Source organism: Coregonus lavaretus, assembly GCF_964263955.1.
Source record: "Coregonus lavaretus genome assembly, chromosome: 11".
Taxonomy (NCBI): domain Eukaryota; kingdom Metazoa; phylum Chordata; class Actinopteri; order Salmoniformes; family Salmonidae; genus Coregonus; species Coregonus lavaretus.
Window position 1 is genome coordinate 4,872,382 of NC_139998.1, and position 20,864 is coordinate 4,893,245.

The 20,864-nt window shown below is 45.9% G+C and overlaps 1 protein-coding gene across 1 annotated transcript in view; it reads left to right on the forward strand.

The window, feature by feature from the left end:
- LOC311137003 (cGMP-inhibited 3',5'-cyclic phosphodiesterase 3A-like) overlaps positions 1-20,864 on the forward strand; it is a gene marked incomplete at both ends in the record, with an annotated part of 393,392 nt that overhangs the window by 290,425 nt on the left and 82,103 nt on the right. The window contains one exon of the mRNA XM_084171331.1: positions 1,981-2,022. Coding sequence (XP_084027457.1) covers positions 1,981-2,022 — 42 coding nt within the window. The remainder of the gene's footprint in view (positions 1-1,980; positions 2,023-20,864) is intronic.

Here is a 20,864-nt window from a genome sequence, read left to right on the forward strand (position 1 = left end):
GCTCCTCAATAAATGCTGGCAGCCATGACAAAAGCCAAACGTGAGTTTGCTTGGGGGTGTGGTTTGATGTGGGTGTTTCTTGAGTGTGTCCTTGCCACCACCAAGAGACACCCATCTGTCAGAACCTTGCCCGCAGCTGTTTTCCCCCCACTCAGTCTCAACAAGAAAACCTCTAGCAGGTTGAGTTCAATATCATTTGCATTTTTTTACGTTAACATTTTTCAGAGACAGCCATGTATGCATTAATGAATACATTTTACTTTGTTTTTCCAATCAAACTACATATTGGTAATAATTTATTTGAATGGTAAATCTCTATTGATAAACTGGGTAAATCAAGATGTAGCCTAGGCCTGCGCACAGGAGATTACTTCAAAACTGGCCACTAGGGGCAACGGTAAGCGCTATTACCAACAAGTAAGCTTGCGGTTTGCTAGGGCGCGAGCTCCGGCTCCATGAGTCGCGTGTTCAATGCCAGTGCTAGGCACTCGTAAAAAAAAAAGAGATTTAACCCTATCTCAAACCTTAACCCTTAAATTAACCATTCAGAATAAATGCCTAAACTTACACCGTCAAGTTGTTGTTCTTTTAACCCTATCCCAAACGTTAACCCTTACCTTAACCATTCGGAATTAATGCCTAAACTTAACCTTTTGAAATTTGACGTTTATGGACAAACGTCAGATTCTGAAGTGAGACTGTGAGAGCTTGTTACACACACACACACTCACGCACGCACACACACACACACACACAGCCTTTTAGTACACATTGTTGCTAAACTGTAGCCTAAAGTAGGGCCTACACAGTATTGCTAGCTAACTGTACAATATATAGTGGTGCAAACTAACTACTCCATTTCCACAATAAATTAAACTTGAATTATCAATATAGCTCCTTATGCACCAGAACTCTCCACCTCCCACTCTCCACTTCGCCATGTCTACAGCTGCAATATGTCAGACTTGGGTGGCTTTGGAGCTCTTTGTGTGCGTACGTTGGAACTTGAAATGTTGCTTCTGTGTATGTGCGTGTGTGTTTGTGTGTGTTTGTTCTGTGGCTGAGATAGACAGCGACAGCGTGTGATTGGTGACAGCGGTACTGAGCTGGGTGACGCGCTGGCTGTGTGACTCCTAGGGAAGTGGAAAATGGCTTTACGAGGCCTGTGGGAGGACACACACACATAGCCATGTTCATTAGAGTATATAACAGTCATCAGGCTCCACCAGGCCATTAGGCTGCGAAAGGAACCGAGGTAAACCTAAACCTGACTGTGAAATTGAAAAGCCCAGTGCTTGGGGCCTCCCGAGTGACGCAGTGGTCTAAGGCACTGCATCGCAGCGCTAGCTGTGCCACTAGAGATCCTGGTTCGAGTCCAGGCTCTGTCGCAGCCGGCCGCGACTGGGAGACCCATGGGGCGGCGCACAATTGTCCCATCGCGCAATAGCGACTCCTGTGGTGGGCTGGGCGCAGTGCACGCTGACTCGGTCGCCAGGTGTACAGTGTTTCCTCCGGCACATTGGTGCGGCTGGCTTCCAGGTTAAGCGGGCAGTGCCGCTCGGTTGGGTTGTGTTTCGGAGGACGCACGACTCTTGACCTTCGCCTCTCCCGTGTCCGTACGGGAGTTGGGACAAGACTGTAACTACCAATTGGATACCACAAAAAGGGGGTGAAATCCAACAACTTTTTTTTTTAAACAAATACAAAATAAGAGTGCTTATGTGTGTCCTTTTCTCTTACTGTTTCTGCCTTTCATTATTTAGCTTTGTTCAGCCGTTCTGAAGCATTGGTGGAGGAGGCTTTTCGTGTTCTTTTCAGAGTTCAAGTGATTGTGGTTGTTGTGGCTATTTTACTCACTTAAATTGAGAAGTAGAATGCAATGATTGAATGTCGCTCTGGATAAGAGTGTCTGCTATATGACTAACATGTAAATGTAAAGTAAAGTTTTGTAATTTCTTCCTCCCTCTGTTTTCCCTACAGATGCCAGAATGGGACCACAAGAGAAGCTCAAGAGGATTGCAGGTTAGTGTTGCCCTGGAGACAGGTAAATACTTTACTGGCTCTAGTACCAAGTCACTGTCATTCTCAATGACATACCTGGTTAAATAAAGGTTAAATTAAAAATTAATAAACAGGTAAGAAGCAGGAGAGCAAAAACATGTCTATGTCCCTGTGAATACCTTTGTCCTGTTTCCTCCCATGGTGCTCTTCTGCTCTGTGGCAGGACTGGCAGGGGGGTGATAATATATTGGTCTGCTGCTATTATATAGAATCAAGGTTCACGACACGGCTCCAATCCAGAGTACATAAGAACAAACAGTGCCCCCAGCCCAGGCAGCAAGGTGCTGGCACGGCCATATGTGACTGTTCTCTAAATCAAATCAAATGTATACTGTACTGCACTGAACGTTCTCTAGTAATCAGCAGCATGGTTATGGAGTAACGGAATACCAAAAAAACTAACTGTAATCCGTTACTTTACCAGAAAAATATTGTAATCTGATTACAGATACTTTTGAAAATGAGATGATTACTTATAGGATTACTTTTACATTCAGAAAGGATGTTTGCAGAAAAAGAATATTTGACACCTTTCTGTTTTCTGAATGACATTCAAATCAGCATTGAAAAAAGGCACAATTAAAATTTGTTCTGCCTGAACAAGTCTGACCACAAGTCAGAGACCACTAGAATGACACACCAAATGATTTTGTTAGATTGCGGGAAAAGAGCAGGAATAGGCTTTTGTAGTACAAGTTATGTCTTCCAATGATGCAACTGCTGTCGTCATGCAAGGATTATCCAACTTGAATAAACGCTTGGAGTTAAGGATGTAGCCTATGGGCGATACGATATCTCTTGTTTTTGACAGTGCATTGATGTGAATTACACTGCTACTCTCTCATTTAGCTATTTGCGCCTTACAGATTGTGGTTGTTGTGGAGGCTGTTCACAAAAGTATATGTGTATTTCAACCCAATAATGGTTGAATTGAAGAAATGTAAGCAGCTTATCAATTATTGTTTTTGCGACCAGTGGACAGCGAGTGAAAAATGCGCTCTTGCAACAGCTGCATAGTGCGGATCCCAACCTATGGAATTAAAGTTTGAGGGTATTCCTACCTTCTAAACTCCTCTGTGGTATTGTGTTCTATACTGTCAAAAACAAGTTTAATTTAAGAAGACCATGAGTGGGGTTTTTATTGCTCAATCTAATTTGTGCTGATTCAAAAATAAATGTCCATAGGCCTAACGAACACACGTTTGATAGACTTAAAGGGGCAATCTGTAGATGCTACATCCATTTTTGAACTTATAAATTAATGATATAATACCCATTGATTCTTGAAGAATATAACTAATAAATGCATCATGAGCTTAGTTCAACTGTCGCACCCCATGAAAACCCAAAATATAAGCTTGTTTTTATCCAATGTTTGGAAACATTGTAAATGTAAACAAACATTGTATAGCCTCAAAACATTGTTAAAACAATCATTTTGATATCATGGATGGTCAGTCTTTGTATACATAGCTTTGTCTATTAATCTCAGAGGTTACATTTCTCCAGGCCTATCATTTAGCTTTTTACCAAAACAGAGGCGGGGTATCGGCTTTGTTATTGTTTCAACTGTGGATTTGCCCATTAAACAGCTGCAAATTATCAAGATATCAACATGTCAACAACAAAAACGTAAACAACAGGCCTATAGCAAATGCAGCATTTGTCATGCATTTTCACATGCAAATAGCAGTTTTTGGTAGTCCAGCATTTATTTTTCAACTCAGAGCATTGAGCCCAATCAGTCCTCCAAGACAACATAATCATAAACAATTGAGTAGGGCAGGCTAATACTGTATGTCCTTAGTTTTTAGGTTATTCTCAGGTAAAACAATTTGGCTAATCTATACTTCCATATTTCCAAGTCCCATTCTTAAAGAGCAAGGGGTATTACATTAATTGGAATGACTGGAAATCTGACAGAAATTGGTTTTTAATGTAAAGATATAATCTAATCAAATTATTATCTGTAGTAAAACTCAATGGGTTAGAAGAAGCCTACATAACCAACCCATACAGTAAAATGCAACATCCATTTATGGCCATATATGTCAACTTTAACATTGATTTATCCTGCAACAGATGTCGTTCAATTGATCATATTCATTGTTTTCTTCTTTTAATGCCTCTTAAGGGGAAAGTAATCTAAAAGTAACTAAATGTAATCAGATTACGTTACTGAGTTTGGGTAATCCAAAAGTTACGTTACTGATTACAATTTTGGACAGGTAACTAGTAACTTTAACGGATTACATTTAGAAAGTAACCTACCCAACCCTGATCAGGAGGATATCATTTTCAAGTGGATGAATGGATGGGGTGCTTTTTTTCCCACTGCTAAGGAATAGTGTTCACAAGACTGATGGTTGGGAAGACTGAGGAAACTAACACATTTATACAATGTGAAGTGTATTGTAAAACATCGATCTCTGGTAAAACCAAGTCATAGAGTTGCCTCCCAGAGCATGATTTAGCTGTAGCTGTTAAAAAATATATCAATCTTTGGATTGCCCTTGCACCTCTAGAGTGGTCTTTGGAGACCGATTTATTAAGGTCTCCTATTTTCCATGGTCCTTCAGCCAGTCTACCAATAGTACAGGCAGCTTTTGACATTTAGGCTACAGTAAGACTTTGCACAGAGAGAGATGGTTATCATAGCTATAGGTAAAAACGTAGGGTTACTCGCATAATCCCGGTTCTCTGAGATGAGATGTGAGACGGTTCTCACAATGGGATTCGCTCCAGGCAGATCACACAACGTCTGTCGGAGACACACAGGTCGAGTGGCGAATGAGGTGAGCCCCTCCTTCTTTATAAGGAGCCACTCGCCCATCCTCAGATCATTCTCAAGCACGCCTCTCTTCCTTGTGCTCTTGCCAGCAGGTAAATGCGGTGATACATCTCACTCATGTTATCAGAGAACTGGGGTTATGCAAGTAACCCTACGTTCTCTTTCAAATACTCGTTTCACAATCGGATATGGCCAACTCCCATATCGCAGACATGCTCTTCGATGCCAGGGTAGCCCCAACAGCATCACCCCTCAGAGGCTCCGACACTGAGGACAGTATGCATCAACAAAGGTGCAGTGACATCTAGTCGGTAAAACTTAGGGTTACTTGCATAAGCCTGGGATTCGCTCAGCGGATCACTGACAGCTCAAAGAACCAATCACACAACGTCTGTTTTAGACAGACAGGTCGAGTGGAAATGAGGTGAGCCTCTCTCCTCCTTATAAGGCACCACTCACCCCTGTCATTCTCAAGCATGCCTCTCTTCCTTCCCCAAGTGCTCTTGGGTGAGACATCTCACTCATATTCTCATAGAACCGGAGTTATTCAAGTAACCCTACATTTTATTTAAAATACTTGTTTCAATGTCTCACTATGGGATATGGCCAACTCCCGTATCACAGACATGCTCTCTGAAACCAGGGTAGTCCCAACAGCATCAATTTAACCCCATAATTTGTTTTAGTTGTACCGAGTTATCGTTACACGAGTCTTGTGTTTGTCCTAGAGCAAAACAACCAACATGTACGTGTTCGTGAGAGATTCACCTTTTCCATAGAGTGGTCAAATTAGTGTGTAGCCCAAACTGTTCTGATGCTACAGACAGAAGTTGTATGAAGAAATTAATAAATGTATGCACTCACTAACTGTAAGTCGCTCTGGATAAGAGTGTCTGCTAAATGACTAAAATGTTATGTAAATTGTAAGTTGGAAGATCTACAGTACCGACTTCAGACAAGTCCCGTGACGCTTGTAGGGGGTCGTAGAGCAAAACGGACAACACCATCGTGTTCGTGAGAGGTGTCATCATTTTTTTGTGGGCCAAACCGTTTGGGCACTACAGACGTTTTCGTGAGAAGACCGATTTTCGGGATGTCGCATGGTCTGACAAGCACCGCTGTAGCTCTGCCACCTTTCATCGCAGATGCGGAAGAGCGACATCGGCAGATGCAGTGTATTAAGATGCATCCAATGCAAAAACAGATATCTCTAGGTTAAACAGACAGTTTTTAATGGGGATTTTTTAAAACTAGATGAAAGAAGGGAGCTAGCAATATTTTTTGTAGTAATGCTGGTGTGGTTAGCTTGCTTTCCAGTGAGATAGCCAGGTTAGCTTTGCTGCATGAGCTAGCCCTTTGTTTGTGTGGTTAGCTAGCGTTCCAGTTGGCTAGCCAAGTTAACTAAAGCCTTGCGGCATTGGCTAACCAAGTCTCGATAGCTAGCTGTGTGACACTAGCTACCACCAGAGACTGAGGAGTAGAAAATAAATTCTACTTTAAGCAAAACTTTCCTTTCGGTCAGTACTCAACACTATTGACAGGAGCTGAGGTCCTATGTTCGGCAGCGTTAATCTCACGGTTCGCCTGATAACAGTTCAGTAGGAAGACAGGGATCTAGTCGTGCTGAGGAGAGCTTCAGGAGCGCAGTGATCTCTTCCGTAAGGAAGAGAGGCGAGAATGACCAGAGGAGGGGCAAGTGGCGCATTAGAAGGAGGAGAGGGGCTCACCTCATTCGCCACTCGACAGTCTCCAACAGACGTTGTGTGATTGGTTCTTCGAGCCGTCAGTGATCCGCTGAGCGAATTCCATAGTGAGACATCGAAATTAGTATTTGAAATAGAACTTCATAAATGTATGACATGGGTGGCCCATGTCTGGCATTCAGGCCAAATAGTTCAATCTTGGTTTCATCAGACCAGAGAATCTTGTTTCTCATGGTCTGAGAGTCCTTTGGGTGCCTTTTGGAAAACTCCAAGCGGGCTGTCATGTGCCTTTTACTGAGAAGTGGCTTCTGTCTGGCCACTCTACCATGAAGGCCTGATTGGTGGAGTGCTGCAGAGAGATTGTCCTTCTGGAAGGTTCTCCCATCTCCACAGAGGAACTCTGGAGCTCTGTCAGAGTGACCATCGGGTTCTTGGTCACCTCCCTGACCAAGGCCCTTCTCCCCCGATTGCTCAGTTTGGCCGGACGGCCAGCTCTAGGAAGAGTCTTGGAGGTTCCAAACTTCTTCCATTAAAGAATGTTGGAGGCCACTGTGTTCTTGGGGATCTTCAATGATGCAGACATTTTTTGGTACCCTTCCCAGATCTGTGCCTTGACACATCCTGTCTCAGAGCTCTACGGACAATTCCTTCGACTTCATGGCTTTGTTTTTGCTCTGACATGCACTGTCAATTGAGGGACCTTATATAGACAGGTGTGTGCCTTTCCAAATCATGTCCAATCAATTTAATTTAACACAGGTACTCTAATCAAGTTGTAGAAACATCTCAAGGAAGATCAATGGAAACAAGATGCACCTGAGCTCAATTTCGAGTCTCACAGCAAAGGGTCTGAATACTTATGTAAATAAGGTATTTCAGTTTTTTTATTTTTAATACATCTGCAAAAACCTGTTTTCGATTTGTCATTATGGGGTATTGTGTATAGATTGATGAGGAATATGTGTTATTTAATCAATTTTACAATAAGGCTGTAACGTAAAACAAATTTGGAAAGGGAATGGGTCTGAATAGAGTGCCTTAAGAAAGTATTCACACCCCTTGACTTTTAACCATATCTTGTTGTGTTACAGCTTGAATAAAAAAAGTAGCTTTTTTGTCACTGGCCTATACACAATACCCCTTAATGTGGAATTATGTTTTTCGTCTTTGTTTTAACAAAATTAATAAAAAAAGGAAAAGCTAAAATGTCTTGAGTCAATAAGTATTCTAACCTCTTTATTATGGCAATCCTACATAAGTTCTGGAGTAAAAATGTACTTAAAAGGTCACATAATAAGTTGCATGGACTCACTCTATGTGCAATAATAACACGATGGTGCCGATAGACATTTCTGTTTGTAGTTCCTAAGAAACTTTGCGGTGATATTTCTTACATTATTAGCCCAGACCGTTTTTTTGTGTTATTACATACAGCTGGAAATAACTTTTGGATATCAGAGCGGCGGTAACTCACCAGCATTCCAACCAGAAATACGACTTTTCCGAATTGGATCCTTTGTTCGTACCCCCCAAGGCAATTTAACTTATTCCAGAGGCTGCTCCAAGATGCCGCCGGCAGAGAGGAGGTATTCGGAATGGACTTCTAGTCTGACTCAGGATGCGTGCACACCATCCACCGCTTCCGAGTATATTACTCGCTAATGTTCAATCCCTGGACAATAAAGTAGACGAGCTCAGGGCGAGGATCTCCTTCAAGAGAGACATCAGGGACTGTAACATACTCTGTTTCATGGAATCATGGCTCTCTCCAGATATACTGTCTCTGTCCATACAGCCAGCTGGGTTCTCAGTACATCGCGCAGACAGGAATAAAGAACTCTCCGGGAAGAAGAAAGGCGGAGGTGTATGTTTCATGATTAACTACTCATGGTGTAATTGTGTAACATACAGGAACTCAAGTCCTTTTGTTCACCCTACCTAGAATACCTCACAATCAAATGCTGACCGTATTACCTCCCAAGAGAATTCTCTTCGGTTATCGTCACAGCCGTGTATATTCCCCCTCAAGCCGATACCACGACGGCCCTCAAGGAACTACACTGGACTTTGTGCAAACTGGAAACTGCATATCCTGAGGCCGCATTTATTGTAGCTTGGGACACTGAAAGTGTTAACCACCACATTTAACTACGGCAAGGTGACTGGTAATATGGTTGAATACAAACAGTGCATTAAGCCCTCCGTAAGTCAATCAAACAGGCAAAATGTCAGTACAGAGACAAAGTGGAGTCGCAATTCAACGGCTCAGACACGAGATGTATGTGGCAGGGACTCCATTCAATCACAGATTACAAAGGGAAAACCAGCCACGTCGCGGACACCGAGGTCTTGCTCCCAGACAAGCTAAACACCTTCTTCGCCCGCTCTTTTTTTACCCAAGGACTGTGGGCTCTCATTCTCCGTAGCTGACGTGAGTAAGACGTTTAAGCGTGTTAACCCTCGCAAGGCTGCCGGGCCAGACGGCATCCCTAGCCGCGTCCTCAGAGCATGCGCAGACCAGTGGGCTGGAGTGTTTACGGACATATTCAATCTCTCCCTATCCCAGTCTGCTGTCCCACTTGCTTCAAGATGTCCACCATTGTTCCTGTACCCAAGAAAGCAAAAGGAACTAAACCTAAGACCCTCACAAACTTTTTCAGATGCACCATTGAGAGCATCCTGTCGGGCTGTAACACCGCCTGGTACGGCAACTGCACCACCTGCAACCACAGGGCTCTCCAGAGGGTGGTGCGGTCTGTTCAACGCATCACTGCATACTGCCTGCCCTCCAGGACATCTACAGCACCCGATGTCACAGGAAGGCCAATAGGATCATCAAGGACATCAACCACCCGAGCCACGGCCTGTTCACCCATTACCATCCAGAAGGCAAGGTCAGTACAGGTGCATCAAAGCTGGGACCGAGTGACTGAAAAACAGCTTCTGTCTCAAGGCCATCAGACTGTTAAATAGCCATCACTAGCCGGCCTCCACCCAGTACCCTGCCCTGAACTTAGTCACTGTAACTAGCCAGCTACCACCCGGTTACTCAACCCTGCACCTTCAATAATGGAACTCTGGTCACTTAAATAATGTTTACATACTGTTTTACTCATTTGATATGTATTTACTGTATTCTAGTCAATGCCATCCTATTCAACTATTGCTGTATAGAGGAGGAGACAGAATTCCCCGGAACCCAGACGGCAGTAACCCGGAAGAGGTCTCCTGGAGGAACCGGTTTCTTTTCTTTTTCTTTATTGTTTTAAATACACACCCTTGAAACTGAAGTATCACACTTGTGTCCGTGTCTGATCTGTGTAAATGTCTTGATCAAACCACCTGGTCTGCCACACTAGACACACTTGTCTAAATTGATAGGTCATGTGAAAGAAATGCTATAATCACCCCCCAGGCACATCTAGCTAAGTGGATAGGTCACTATTGTACATGTGTTATGAAATAAAATAGATGGCTGTAACCACCCCCAGATAATGTAATACACCTGGCTAACTTGATGGGTCATGTAATCATCTGGCGAAGTGCAGTCTTTTGTATAGACAATTAACCATAATCCCAACCCATACTACTTGAAATACAAAATTATTGCCATATCTAGCCATCATGCATGAAATACTGTAGTATGAATCTGCGGGTAGCTAAAGCTAACCAACATTTGAAACATATAATATCTGAAAATGTAGCTGGACTAGTAGACCATCACAAACTTTTCCCACTGATCTTTGTTGGTAGCACCTGCTAAATGCAGGGCAGCAATGTTGTTGAGCAGTAGAAACACTTTTGCAGTTCTTCATGGCTAAGATTATATCTTTCAAAAGAGTTGCGGTAGCAAGGACTATCTATACATACTGAGCAGCTCATGTTATAGACAAAAGCATGCTACATGGCAGACCAATCCGAACTCATTTCTCGGCATGTCCAGCCCTTCCATTAGCTCAGCCAATCATGGCTAGCAGGAAGGTTCCTGACTTTTTCAGTGGCTAAACAACTAAGCTCATAATTTAAATGTTGTACTCGTATTTACAGATGGAATACAAGTTTGTTATTAAGGCACATGAAAGTGAACTTGTTCCAGAAGGCATTTCTGGGCAAAAACACATTTTGATTAAAAAAATGTTCAAATGCCTCTCCTGTGAAGTAGTGACGTGTGACATACGCCTAGCTTCCTGAAACGGATCACATTTGTTAAAATATGTGACTCGTTTCAGGAAACTAGGCGTACAGTGGGGAAAAAAAGTATTTAGTCAGCCACCAATTGTGCAAGTTCTCCCACTTAAAAATATGATAGAGGCCTGTAATTTTCATCATAGGTACATGTCAACTATGATAGACAAATTGAGAAGAAAAAAATCCAGAAAATCACATTGTAGGATTATTTATGAATTTATTTGCAAATTATGGTGGAAAATAAGTATTTGGTCACCTACAAACAAGCAAGATTTCTGGCTCTCACAGACCTGTAACTTCTTCTTTAAGAGGCTCCTCTGTCCTCCACTCGTTACCTGTATTAATGGCACCTGTTTGAACTTGTTATCAGTATAAAAGACACCTGTCCAAAACCTCAAACAGTCACACTCCAAACTCCATTATGGCCAAGACCAAAGAGCTGTCAAAGGACACCAGAAACAAAATTGTAGACCTGCACCAGGCTGGGAAGACTGAATCTGCAATAGGTAAGCAGCTTGGTTTGAAGAAATCAACTGTGGGAGCAATTATTAGGAAATGGAAGACATACAAGACGACTGATAATCTCCCTCGATCTGGGGCTCCACGCAAGATCTCACCCCGTGGGGTCAAAATGATCACAAGAACGGTGAGCAAAAATCCCAGAACCACACGGGGGGACCTAGTGAATGACCTGCAGAGAGCTGGGACCAAAGTAACAAAGCCTACCATCAGTAACACACTACGCCGCCAGGGACTCAAATCCTGCAGTGCCAGTACATGTCCAGGCCCGTCTGAAGTTTGCTAGAGTGCATTTGGATGATCCAGAAGAGGATTGGGAGAATGTCATATGGTCAGATGAAACCAAAATAGAACTTTTTGGTAAAAACTCAACTCGTCGTGTTTGGAGGACAAAGAATGCTGAGTTGCATCCAAAGAACACCATACCTACTGTGAAGCATGGGGGTGGAAATATCATGCTTTGGGGCTGTTTTTCTGCAAAGGAACCAGGACGACTGATCCGTGTAAAGGAAATAATGAATGGGGACATGTATCGTGAGATTTTGAGTGAAAACCTCCTTCCATCAGCAAGGGCATTGAAGATGAAACGTGGCTGGGTCTTTCAGCATGACAATGATCCCAAACACACTGCCCGGGCAACGAAGGAGTGGCTTCGTAAGAAGCATTTCAAGGTCCTGGAGTGGCCTAGCCAGTCTCCAGATCTCAACCCCATAGAAAATCTTTGGAGGGAGTTGAAAGTCCGTGTTGCCCAGCGACAGCCCCAAAACATCACTGCTCTAGAGGAGATCTGCATGGAGGAATGGGCCAAAATACCAGCAACAGTGTGTGAAAACCTTGTGAAGACTTACAGAAAACGTTTGACCTGTGTCATTGCCAACAAAGGGTATATAACAAAGTATTGAGAAACTTTTGTTATTGACCAAATACTTATTTTCCACCATAATTTGCAAATAAATTCATTAAAAATCCTACAATGTGATTTTCTGGATTTTTTTCCTCATTTTGTCTGTCATAGTCTACGTTTACCTATGATGAAAATTACAGGCCTCTCTCATCTTTTTAAGTGGGAGAACTTGCACAATTGGTGGCTGACTGAATAAAAAATTTCCCCACTGTATATTGCGCATCACTACTTCACAGGAGAGCCATTTGAACTATGATGTCGGCGACCGGGAGCTTCTGGCGGTGAAGTTTCTCATCCTCACTGACCATCGGAACTTGGAGTAGATATGGACAGCGATGGCGGCTGAACCCGCGCCAAGCAAGGTGGGCCCTTTACTTCACTAGATTCAACTTCACCCTGTCATATCCCCCAGGTTCAAAGAACATCAAAGCCGATGCCCTGTCCCTTCTCCACGATTCGGGAGTGGTTCCTGTCCTGATTGCGCACATCATTCCCCACTCCCGAATTGTTGGCTCCATGCTTTGGGATGTAGAAGTGGAGAGGGAACCCACGCCTGCTACCTGCCCTCTGGAGCGCACCTACGCCCCCACGGGGGTAAAGGATTGGCTGTTGACCTGGGCGCACACATCCCTCGCCGCTGGACACCCGCACCATTCTATCCATCTCTGCAAAGTACTGGTGGCCCACCTTGGCGCAGGACGTCACTCGCTATGTCAACTCCTACTCCGTATGTGCCCAAACCAAATCTCCCCGCCACACTCCAACAGGGAAACACCTTCTCCTTCCCGTGCCTCAGCGGTCTTGGTACCATCTGTCCATAGATTTCATTAATGATCTCCCCCCATCTGATGGTTTCACCGCTATTACGGTTGTTGTGGACAGATTCTCTAAATCCTGCTGTTTTATCTCTCTCTCTCTGGTCTCCCTACCTTTCTCCAGGTCGCTGAGGCATTGTTCCAGCAGGTCTTCCGGCACTATGGCCTTCCGGATGTAAGAATATTAGAAGATAAATACACAAATCAAATCAATTCAAATTCTATTTAGCATTTGTCACATACACGTGTTTAGTAGATGTTATAGCGGGTGTAGCGAAATGCTTGTGCTTCTACCTCCGACAGTGCAGTAATATCTAACAATTTCACAACATATACCCAATACACACAAAAAACTAAGGAATGGGATTTAAGAATATATATATGGACAAGCAATGACAGAGCGGCATGGATTAAGATACAGAATAATATTATAGAATAGAATGCAGCATATACATATGAGATGAGTAGTGCAAGATATGTAAACATTAATAAAGTGACTAGTGTTCCATTTCTTAAAGTGGCCAGTGATTTCAATAGGCAGCAGCAGCCTCTAATGTGCTAGTGATGGCTATTTAACAGTCTGATGGCCTTGAGATAGAAGCTGTTTTTCATTCTCTCGGTCCCAGCTTTGATGCACCTGTACTGACCCAAAATCATCTCCTATGTTGTTGATGTTGAGTGAGAGGTTATTTTCCTGGCACCACACTCCCACAGCCCTCACCTCCTCCCTGTAGGCTGTCTCGTCATTGTTGGTAATCAAGCCTACTACTGCTGTGTCGTCTGCAAACTTGATGATTGAGTTGGAGGCGTGCTTGGCCACCCAGTCATGGGTGAACAGGGAGTACAGGAGGGGGCTGAGCACACACCCTTGTGGGGCCCCAGTGTTGAGGATCAGCGAAGTGGAGATGTTGTTTCCTACCTTCACCACCTGGGGGCGGCCCGTCAGGAAGTCCAGCACCCAGTTGCACAGGGCGGGGTTCAGACCCAGGGCCTCGAGCTTAATGATGAGCTTTGAGGGTAATATGGTGTTGAATGCTGAGCTATAGTCAATGAACAGCATTCTTACATAGGTATTCCTCTTGTCCAGATGGGATAGGGCATTGTGCAGTGTGATGGCAATTGCATCGTCTGTGGATCTATTGGGGTGGTAAGCAAATTGAAGTGTGTCTAGGGTGACAGGTAAGGTTGAGGTGATATGATCTTTGACTAGTCTCTCAAAGCACTTCATGATGACAGAGGTGAGTGCTACAGGGCGATAGTCATTTACTTCAGTTACCTTTACTTTCTTGGGTACAGGAACAATGGTGGCCCTCTTGAAGCATGTGGCAACAGCAGACTGGGATGGGAGAGATTGAATATGTCCATGAACACACCAGCCAGCTGGTCTGCGCATGCTCTGAGGACGCGGCTAGGGATGCCGTCTGGGCCGGCAGCCTTGCGGGGGTTAACATGCTTAAATGTCTTAATCATGTCAGCCATGGAGAAGGAGAGGCCACAGTCCTTGGTACTGGGCCTCGTCAGTGGCACTGTGTTATCCTCAAAGCCGGCGAAGAAGGTGTTTAGCTTGCCTGGAAGCGAGACGTCGGTGTCGGTGACGTGGCTGGTTTTCTTTTTGTAGTCCGTGATTGTCTGTAGACCCTGCCACATACGTCTCGTGTCTGAGCCGTTGAATTGCGACTCCACTTTGTTTTGCCAGTGTAATTGCCTTGCGGAGTGAGTAGCTACACTGTTTGTATTCTGCCATATTCCCAGTCACCTTGCCATTGTTGAATGCGGTGGTTCACGCTTTCAGATTTGCGCGAATGCTGCCGTCTATCCACGGTTTCTGGTTAGGGTAGGTTTTAATAGTCACAGTGGGCACAACATCACCTAAACACTTCCTGATAAACTCAGGACTGTCCCAGTCCGCGTGATCAAAACAATCTTGAAACATGGATTCCGATTGGTCAGACCAGCGTTGAATAGTCCTTAGCACGGGTACTTCCTGTTTGAGTTTCTGCCTATGGGAAGGGAGAAGCAAAATGGAGTCGTACTCACAATTGCCGAAAGGAGGGCGGGGGAGGGCCTTATAACCATCCCGGAAGTTTGAATAGCAATGGTCGAGGATTTTAGCAGCGCGAGTACAACAGTCGATATGTTGATAGAACTTTGGCAGTCTAGTCCTCAAATTTGCTTTGCCTCAGGATATGTGGTTTCCAGTTTGCATAAGGTCCAGTGAAGTTCTTTGAGGGCCGTCGTGGTATCGGCTTGAGGGGGGATATACACGGCCATGACTATAACCAAAGAAAATTCTCTTGGGAGATAATACGGTCGGCATTTGATTGTGAGGTATTCTAGGTCGGGTGAACAGAAGGACTTGAGTTCCTGTATGTTACTACAATTACACCACGAGTCGTTAATCATGAAACACACACCTCTGCCCTTCTGCTTCCCGGAGAGATATTTATTCCTGTCTGCGCAAAGAACTGAGAACCCATCTGGCTGGACCGATTCTGACAGAATATCCCAAGAGAGCCATGTTTCCATGAAACAGAGTATGTTTGTCAGGTTTTGGCCATGACTGTTCGGGTTTTGGTCACTAGATGTCCCCATTGCACCTTTTTGTACCTTTTGTTTTTCTTGCTCTAATTATTGTTTGCACCTGTAGGTCATTCCCTTGTTAGTATTTAAACCCTGTGTGTTCCTCAGTTCCTTGCTCAGCGTTTGTAAGTTAGCACCCAGCCCCAGCCCAAGCCTTGTTTTATATAGATATTTCGCTGGTGGGATTTTCCAGAGGTTCTCTGGTTTAGTTCTTGTGTTTTGTTTGAGTAGTCTTTTGAGGTTTGTTTTTTCCCTGCTGTTTTTTTACCACTTTGTGGAGTTTCTTTTGTTTTTGGAGGTTTTCCTCTTTGTGCCTCTTGGCTTTATTTTTGGACATTGTGGATTTAGCTTCTTTGCCTGAAGATTTTGTTCTTTAATAAACCACCATCTCTAGTACAGCTGTGTCTGCCTCATCTTCTGGGTTCTAACAATTATTAGTGACTGTTTCTCGCACCGGGTCGTGACAGAAACACTGAGCCACTATTATGAACCCAGAGGCAGCCAGTACCCAGGATCTTTTTTCCATGCTGTCCCACCATGAGGGGACTGTCCAACGCCACGAAGCTGCTCTGGTTCAGCAAGAGGCCTTAATGGCTAGACATTCTCAACTTCTGTCAGAGATGCTGACTTCCATAAAGCAGATTTCGGATCGACTTTCCCCGGCAACCGCTTCTGCTCCAGTTCATCTGATTCAAGGGCCCCTGGCAGTTAATCCCCTGGCTGAACCTCGTCTGCCACCTCCCCAACGGTTCTCAGGGGATCCGAGTGTTTGTAAGGGGTTTTTCACCCAATGTTCTCTCTCCTTTGAGCTGCAACCATCGTCGTTTCCCACCGACCGGTCCAAGATAGCATATATCATCACCCTGCTGTCGGAAAAGGCCCTAGCCTGGGCTACTGCTGTGTGGGATGCCCAAAGTCCCTGCTGTGCCAGCTACTCTACCTTTGCTGAAGAATTCAAGCGAGTGTTTCAAGGTCCTACCAACGGCCCTGACTCAGCCAAACAGCTCCTGACTCTCCGCCAAGGTCGGCGCAGCATGACGGACTATGCCATCCAGTTCCGCACTGTGGCAGCAGCAAGTGGCTGGAACGACGAGGCGCTCACAGTGTGTTTTTTGAAGGGTCTTTCTGACACCATCCAAGATGAACTGGCCACTCGGGAACCACCGGACAACCTCGAGTCCCTTATCAAGTTGGCTTCACGCATAGACCAGCGTCTGAGAGAGAGAGAACAAAACCATAGACCGCTCACCCCAGCTCCTATCGGTTCCAGCTCCGAGTCTCCACCTTTATCCTCGCTGGCTCCACCAGAACCCATGCAGGGTGGACGCATCTCCCAGGCTGAGAGAGACCGCCGGATGAGGGAGAGATGCTGTCTATATTGCGGCAAACCGGGCCATTTCCGCTCCACGTGTCCCGGGCTCCAGGGAAACGCACTCTCCCGTGCAGGCCTGGGAGGACTGTAACGGGAAACATAACCTCCTCCCATCCATCCAACTCCCGCCTGCTCATTCCAGTTACCCTCTCCTGGGACGACCACGAGTTTTCTCTTCAAGCCTTGGTAGACTCTGGAGCCGCAGGTAACTTCATGGATGGGATCTGGGCGAAGGAGAATGGCGTTCCTTCTGAACCTCTAAGTGACCCCATAAGGGTTACTACGTTGGATAGAAGTCCTTTGGGATCTGGACTTGTCACTCGTGCCACTACCCCCTTACGACTTTCAGTTTCCCAACACCAGGAAGTGATGAACTTTCATCTGATCTCCTGTTCCGAGTTTCCTCTCGTCCTTGGTTATCCCTGGCTTCACAGCCATAACCCTCACATCGACTGGTCTGTGGGCACTATCAAGCAGTGGGGTCCTACGTGCCAAGCCACTTGTATCTTCCCGAGTTCCCAGAGTTCTCCTTCCGAGTCTCTAGAATCCATCGACTTGTCCCGAGTTCCCGAGTGTTACCATGACCTCAAACTGGTATTTAGCAAACAGAGTGCCACCAAACTACCACCCCATAGACCTTACGATTGCACCATCGACCTGTTGCCGGGGACCTGCCCTCCCAGGGGTCGGATCTTTTCCCTTTCCCCTCCCGAACGAGCTGCTATGGATACCTACATCAAGGACGCTCTGACAGCAGGCCTCATGCGTCCATCTACCTCGCCGGCGGGAGCAGGGTTTTTCTTTGTGGCCAAGAAAGACGGTGGATTACGACCTTGCATCGACTACCGGGGACTCAATGCCATAACCGTCCGTAACCGCTACCCGCTACCTCTTATGGCCACAGCCTTTGAGCTGCTCCAGGAAGCAGTTGTCTTCACTAAGCTTGACCTGCGGAACGCATACCATCTTGTGCGGATCAAACCCGGGGACGAGTGGAAGACCGCTTTCAACACGCCTACTGGTCACTACGAATACTCGGTGATGCCCTTCGGCCTGACCAACGCTCCGGCTGTGTTCCAAGCGCTCATAAACGATGTGCTTAGGGATATGCTTAACATCTTTGTGTTTGTTTACTTGGATGACATCCTCATCTTTTCGAGCTCCCTTCAAGAACACACGAAGCATGTCAGACAAGTGCTCAAACGCCTCCTAGACAGCCATTTGTACGTTAAGCCGGAGAAGTGTGAATTCCATTCCTCTCGAGTACAATTCCTGGGATTTATAGTGGAACCCGGACGAGTCCAGATGGACCCCAAGAAGGTAGAGGCGGTAGCGGATTGGCCCACCCCCAAGTCCGTTAAGGAAGTTCAGCGTTTCCTGGGCTTCACCAACTTTTACCGCAAGTTCATCAAGAACTTCAGCTCGGTGGCAGCCCCTCTCTCGGCGGTAACCAAGGGTGGCAACACAAGGTTTCTGTGGGGAAGAGAAGCTGAGACGGCCTTCCAAGGACTCAAGCAGCGCATCCTCTCTGCTCCCATCCTGACACTACCAACGGCGGATGAACCTTTTGTGGTGGAGGTAGACGCATCAGAGGTTGGGGTTGGAGCTGTCCTGTCTCAGAGGGGTGAAGACAAGAAGCTTCATCCTTGCGCCTTCTTCTCTCACCGGCTTACCCCGGCCGAGAGGAATTACGATGTGGGGGATCGTGAACTCCTAGCGGTTAAGATGGCATTGAAGGAATGGAGACACTGGCTCGAGGGGGCTTCTCAACCATTTCAAGTGCTTACGGACCACAAGAATCTGGAGTATATCCAGCAGGCGAAGCGGTTGAACGCCAGACAAGCTCGATGGTCTCTTTTCTTCAGCCGATTTCAGTTTATCCTCACCTATAGACCCGGGTCGAAGAATCTCAAACCGGACGCCTTGTCACGAATCTACTCTCCTGCCATTCGAGAAGATACTGACATGACTGTCCTTCCGGCCGCTAAGATCGTGGCTCCGATCTCGTGGCAAGTGGAGGATACCGTGAAACAAGCTCAAGCCATCGAACCGGGCCCTGGAGGAGGTCCTGCTAATCGGTTGTTTGTTCCCAAGGCAGCAAGGTCCCAAGTCCTTCGGTGGGGGCACTCCTCTCGCCTCACCTGTCACCCGGGCGTAGGCCGCACCTTGGAGTTCATCCAGCGTAAGTTCTGGTGGCCCACCATAAAAGAAGACGTTGCCACTTTCATCAAGGCCTGTTCCGTGTGCTGCCAGGGCAAATCTTCTCACCTCCGCCCTCAAGGACTCCTTCACCCTCTATCTATTCCCCACCGACCCTGGTCCCATATCTCGTTGGACTTTATTACTGGCCTTCCTCCGTCCCATGGTAATACTACGATCCTAGTCATCATCGACAGGTTTTCTAAGGCGGCCAGGTTTGTTCCTTTGACCAAATTACCTTCTGCCAAGGAAACAGCTGAGTTGGTGATTAACCATGTGTTCCGAGTCTTTGGGATTCCGCAAGATATGGTTTCCGACAGAGGTCCCCAGTTCGCCTCAAGGTTTTGGAAGGCCTTCTGCCAACTCATAGGGGCCACGGCCAGTTTATCTTCAGGGTACCATCCGGAGTCCAATGGCCAAACTGAGAGGATGGATCAGGAGCTGGAAACCACCCTCAGATGCATGGTTTCCAACAACCCGTCCACTTGGTCATCCTTCATTGTTTGGGCCGAGTACGCGCACAACACCTTGTGCTCCTCCTCCACTGGTATGTCCCCGCATGAGTGTCAGTTTGGCTATGCGCCTCTATTGTTCCCGGACCAGGAGGCAGAAGTCAGAGTGCCTTCAGCCTCGAGGTTCATCAGACGCTGTCGGCTTACGTGGAAGAAGGCACGTCTTAATCTTCTGCGTTCCTCTCAGCAGTACCAACGACAAGCCAACAGAGGTCGCCGTCCCGGTCCTACCCTGTACCCCGGCCAGAGAGTATGGCTCTCAACTAAGAACCTACCACTACGGGTGGAGTCTCGCAAGCTGTCCCAGAGGTTCATCGGTCCCTTTAAGATTGCCAGGAGAGTCAATCCCGTTACTTTTCGCCTGCACTTACCCAGATCACTTAAGATCAATCCAACATTTCACATTTCTTTATTAAAACCTGTTGTTTTTTCTCCCCTTATCCCGGCAGGCAGACCTCCCCCTCCGCCCCGTGTCATCGGTGGTCAGTCGGCTTATACCGTCCACCGGATACTGGATTCCCGCCGGGTGCAGCGGTCCTGGCAGTATCTGGTGGACTGGGAAGGCTACGGTCCCGAGGAGCGCTCCTGGGTTCCTGCCAAGGACATACTGGACCCTGACCTCATTCGTCAGTTCAGGGCCCTCCACCCTGAGAGGGCTGGTAGGAACGTCAGGAGCCGTTCCTAGGAGGGGGATTCTGTCAGGTTTTGGCCATGACTGTTCGGGTTTTGGTCACTAGATGTCCCCATTGCACCTTTTTGTACCTTTTGTTTTTCTTGCTCTAATTATTGTTTGCACCTGTAGGTCATTCCCTTGTTAGTATTTAAACCCTGTGTGTTCCTCAGTTCCTTGCTCAGTGTTTGTAAGTTAGCACCCAGCCCCAGCCCAAGCCTTGTTTTATATAGATATTTCTCTGGTGGGATTTTCCAGAGGTTCTCTGGTTTAGTTCTTGTGTTTTGTTTGAGTAGTCTTTTGAGGTTTGTTTTTTCCCTGCTGTTTTTTTACCACTTTGTGGAGTTTCTTTTGTTTTTGGAGGTTTTCCTCTTTGTGCCTCTTGGCTTTATTTTTGGACATTGTGGATTTAGCTTCTTTGCCTGAAGATTTTGTTCTTTAATAAACCACCATCTCTAGTACAGCTGTGTCTGCCTCATCTTCTGGGTTCTGACAATTATTAGTGACTGTTTCTCGCACCGGGTCGTGACAATGTTACAGGCCTTGATGT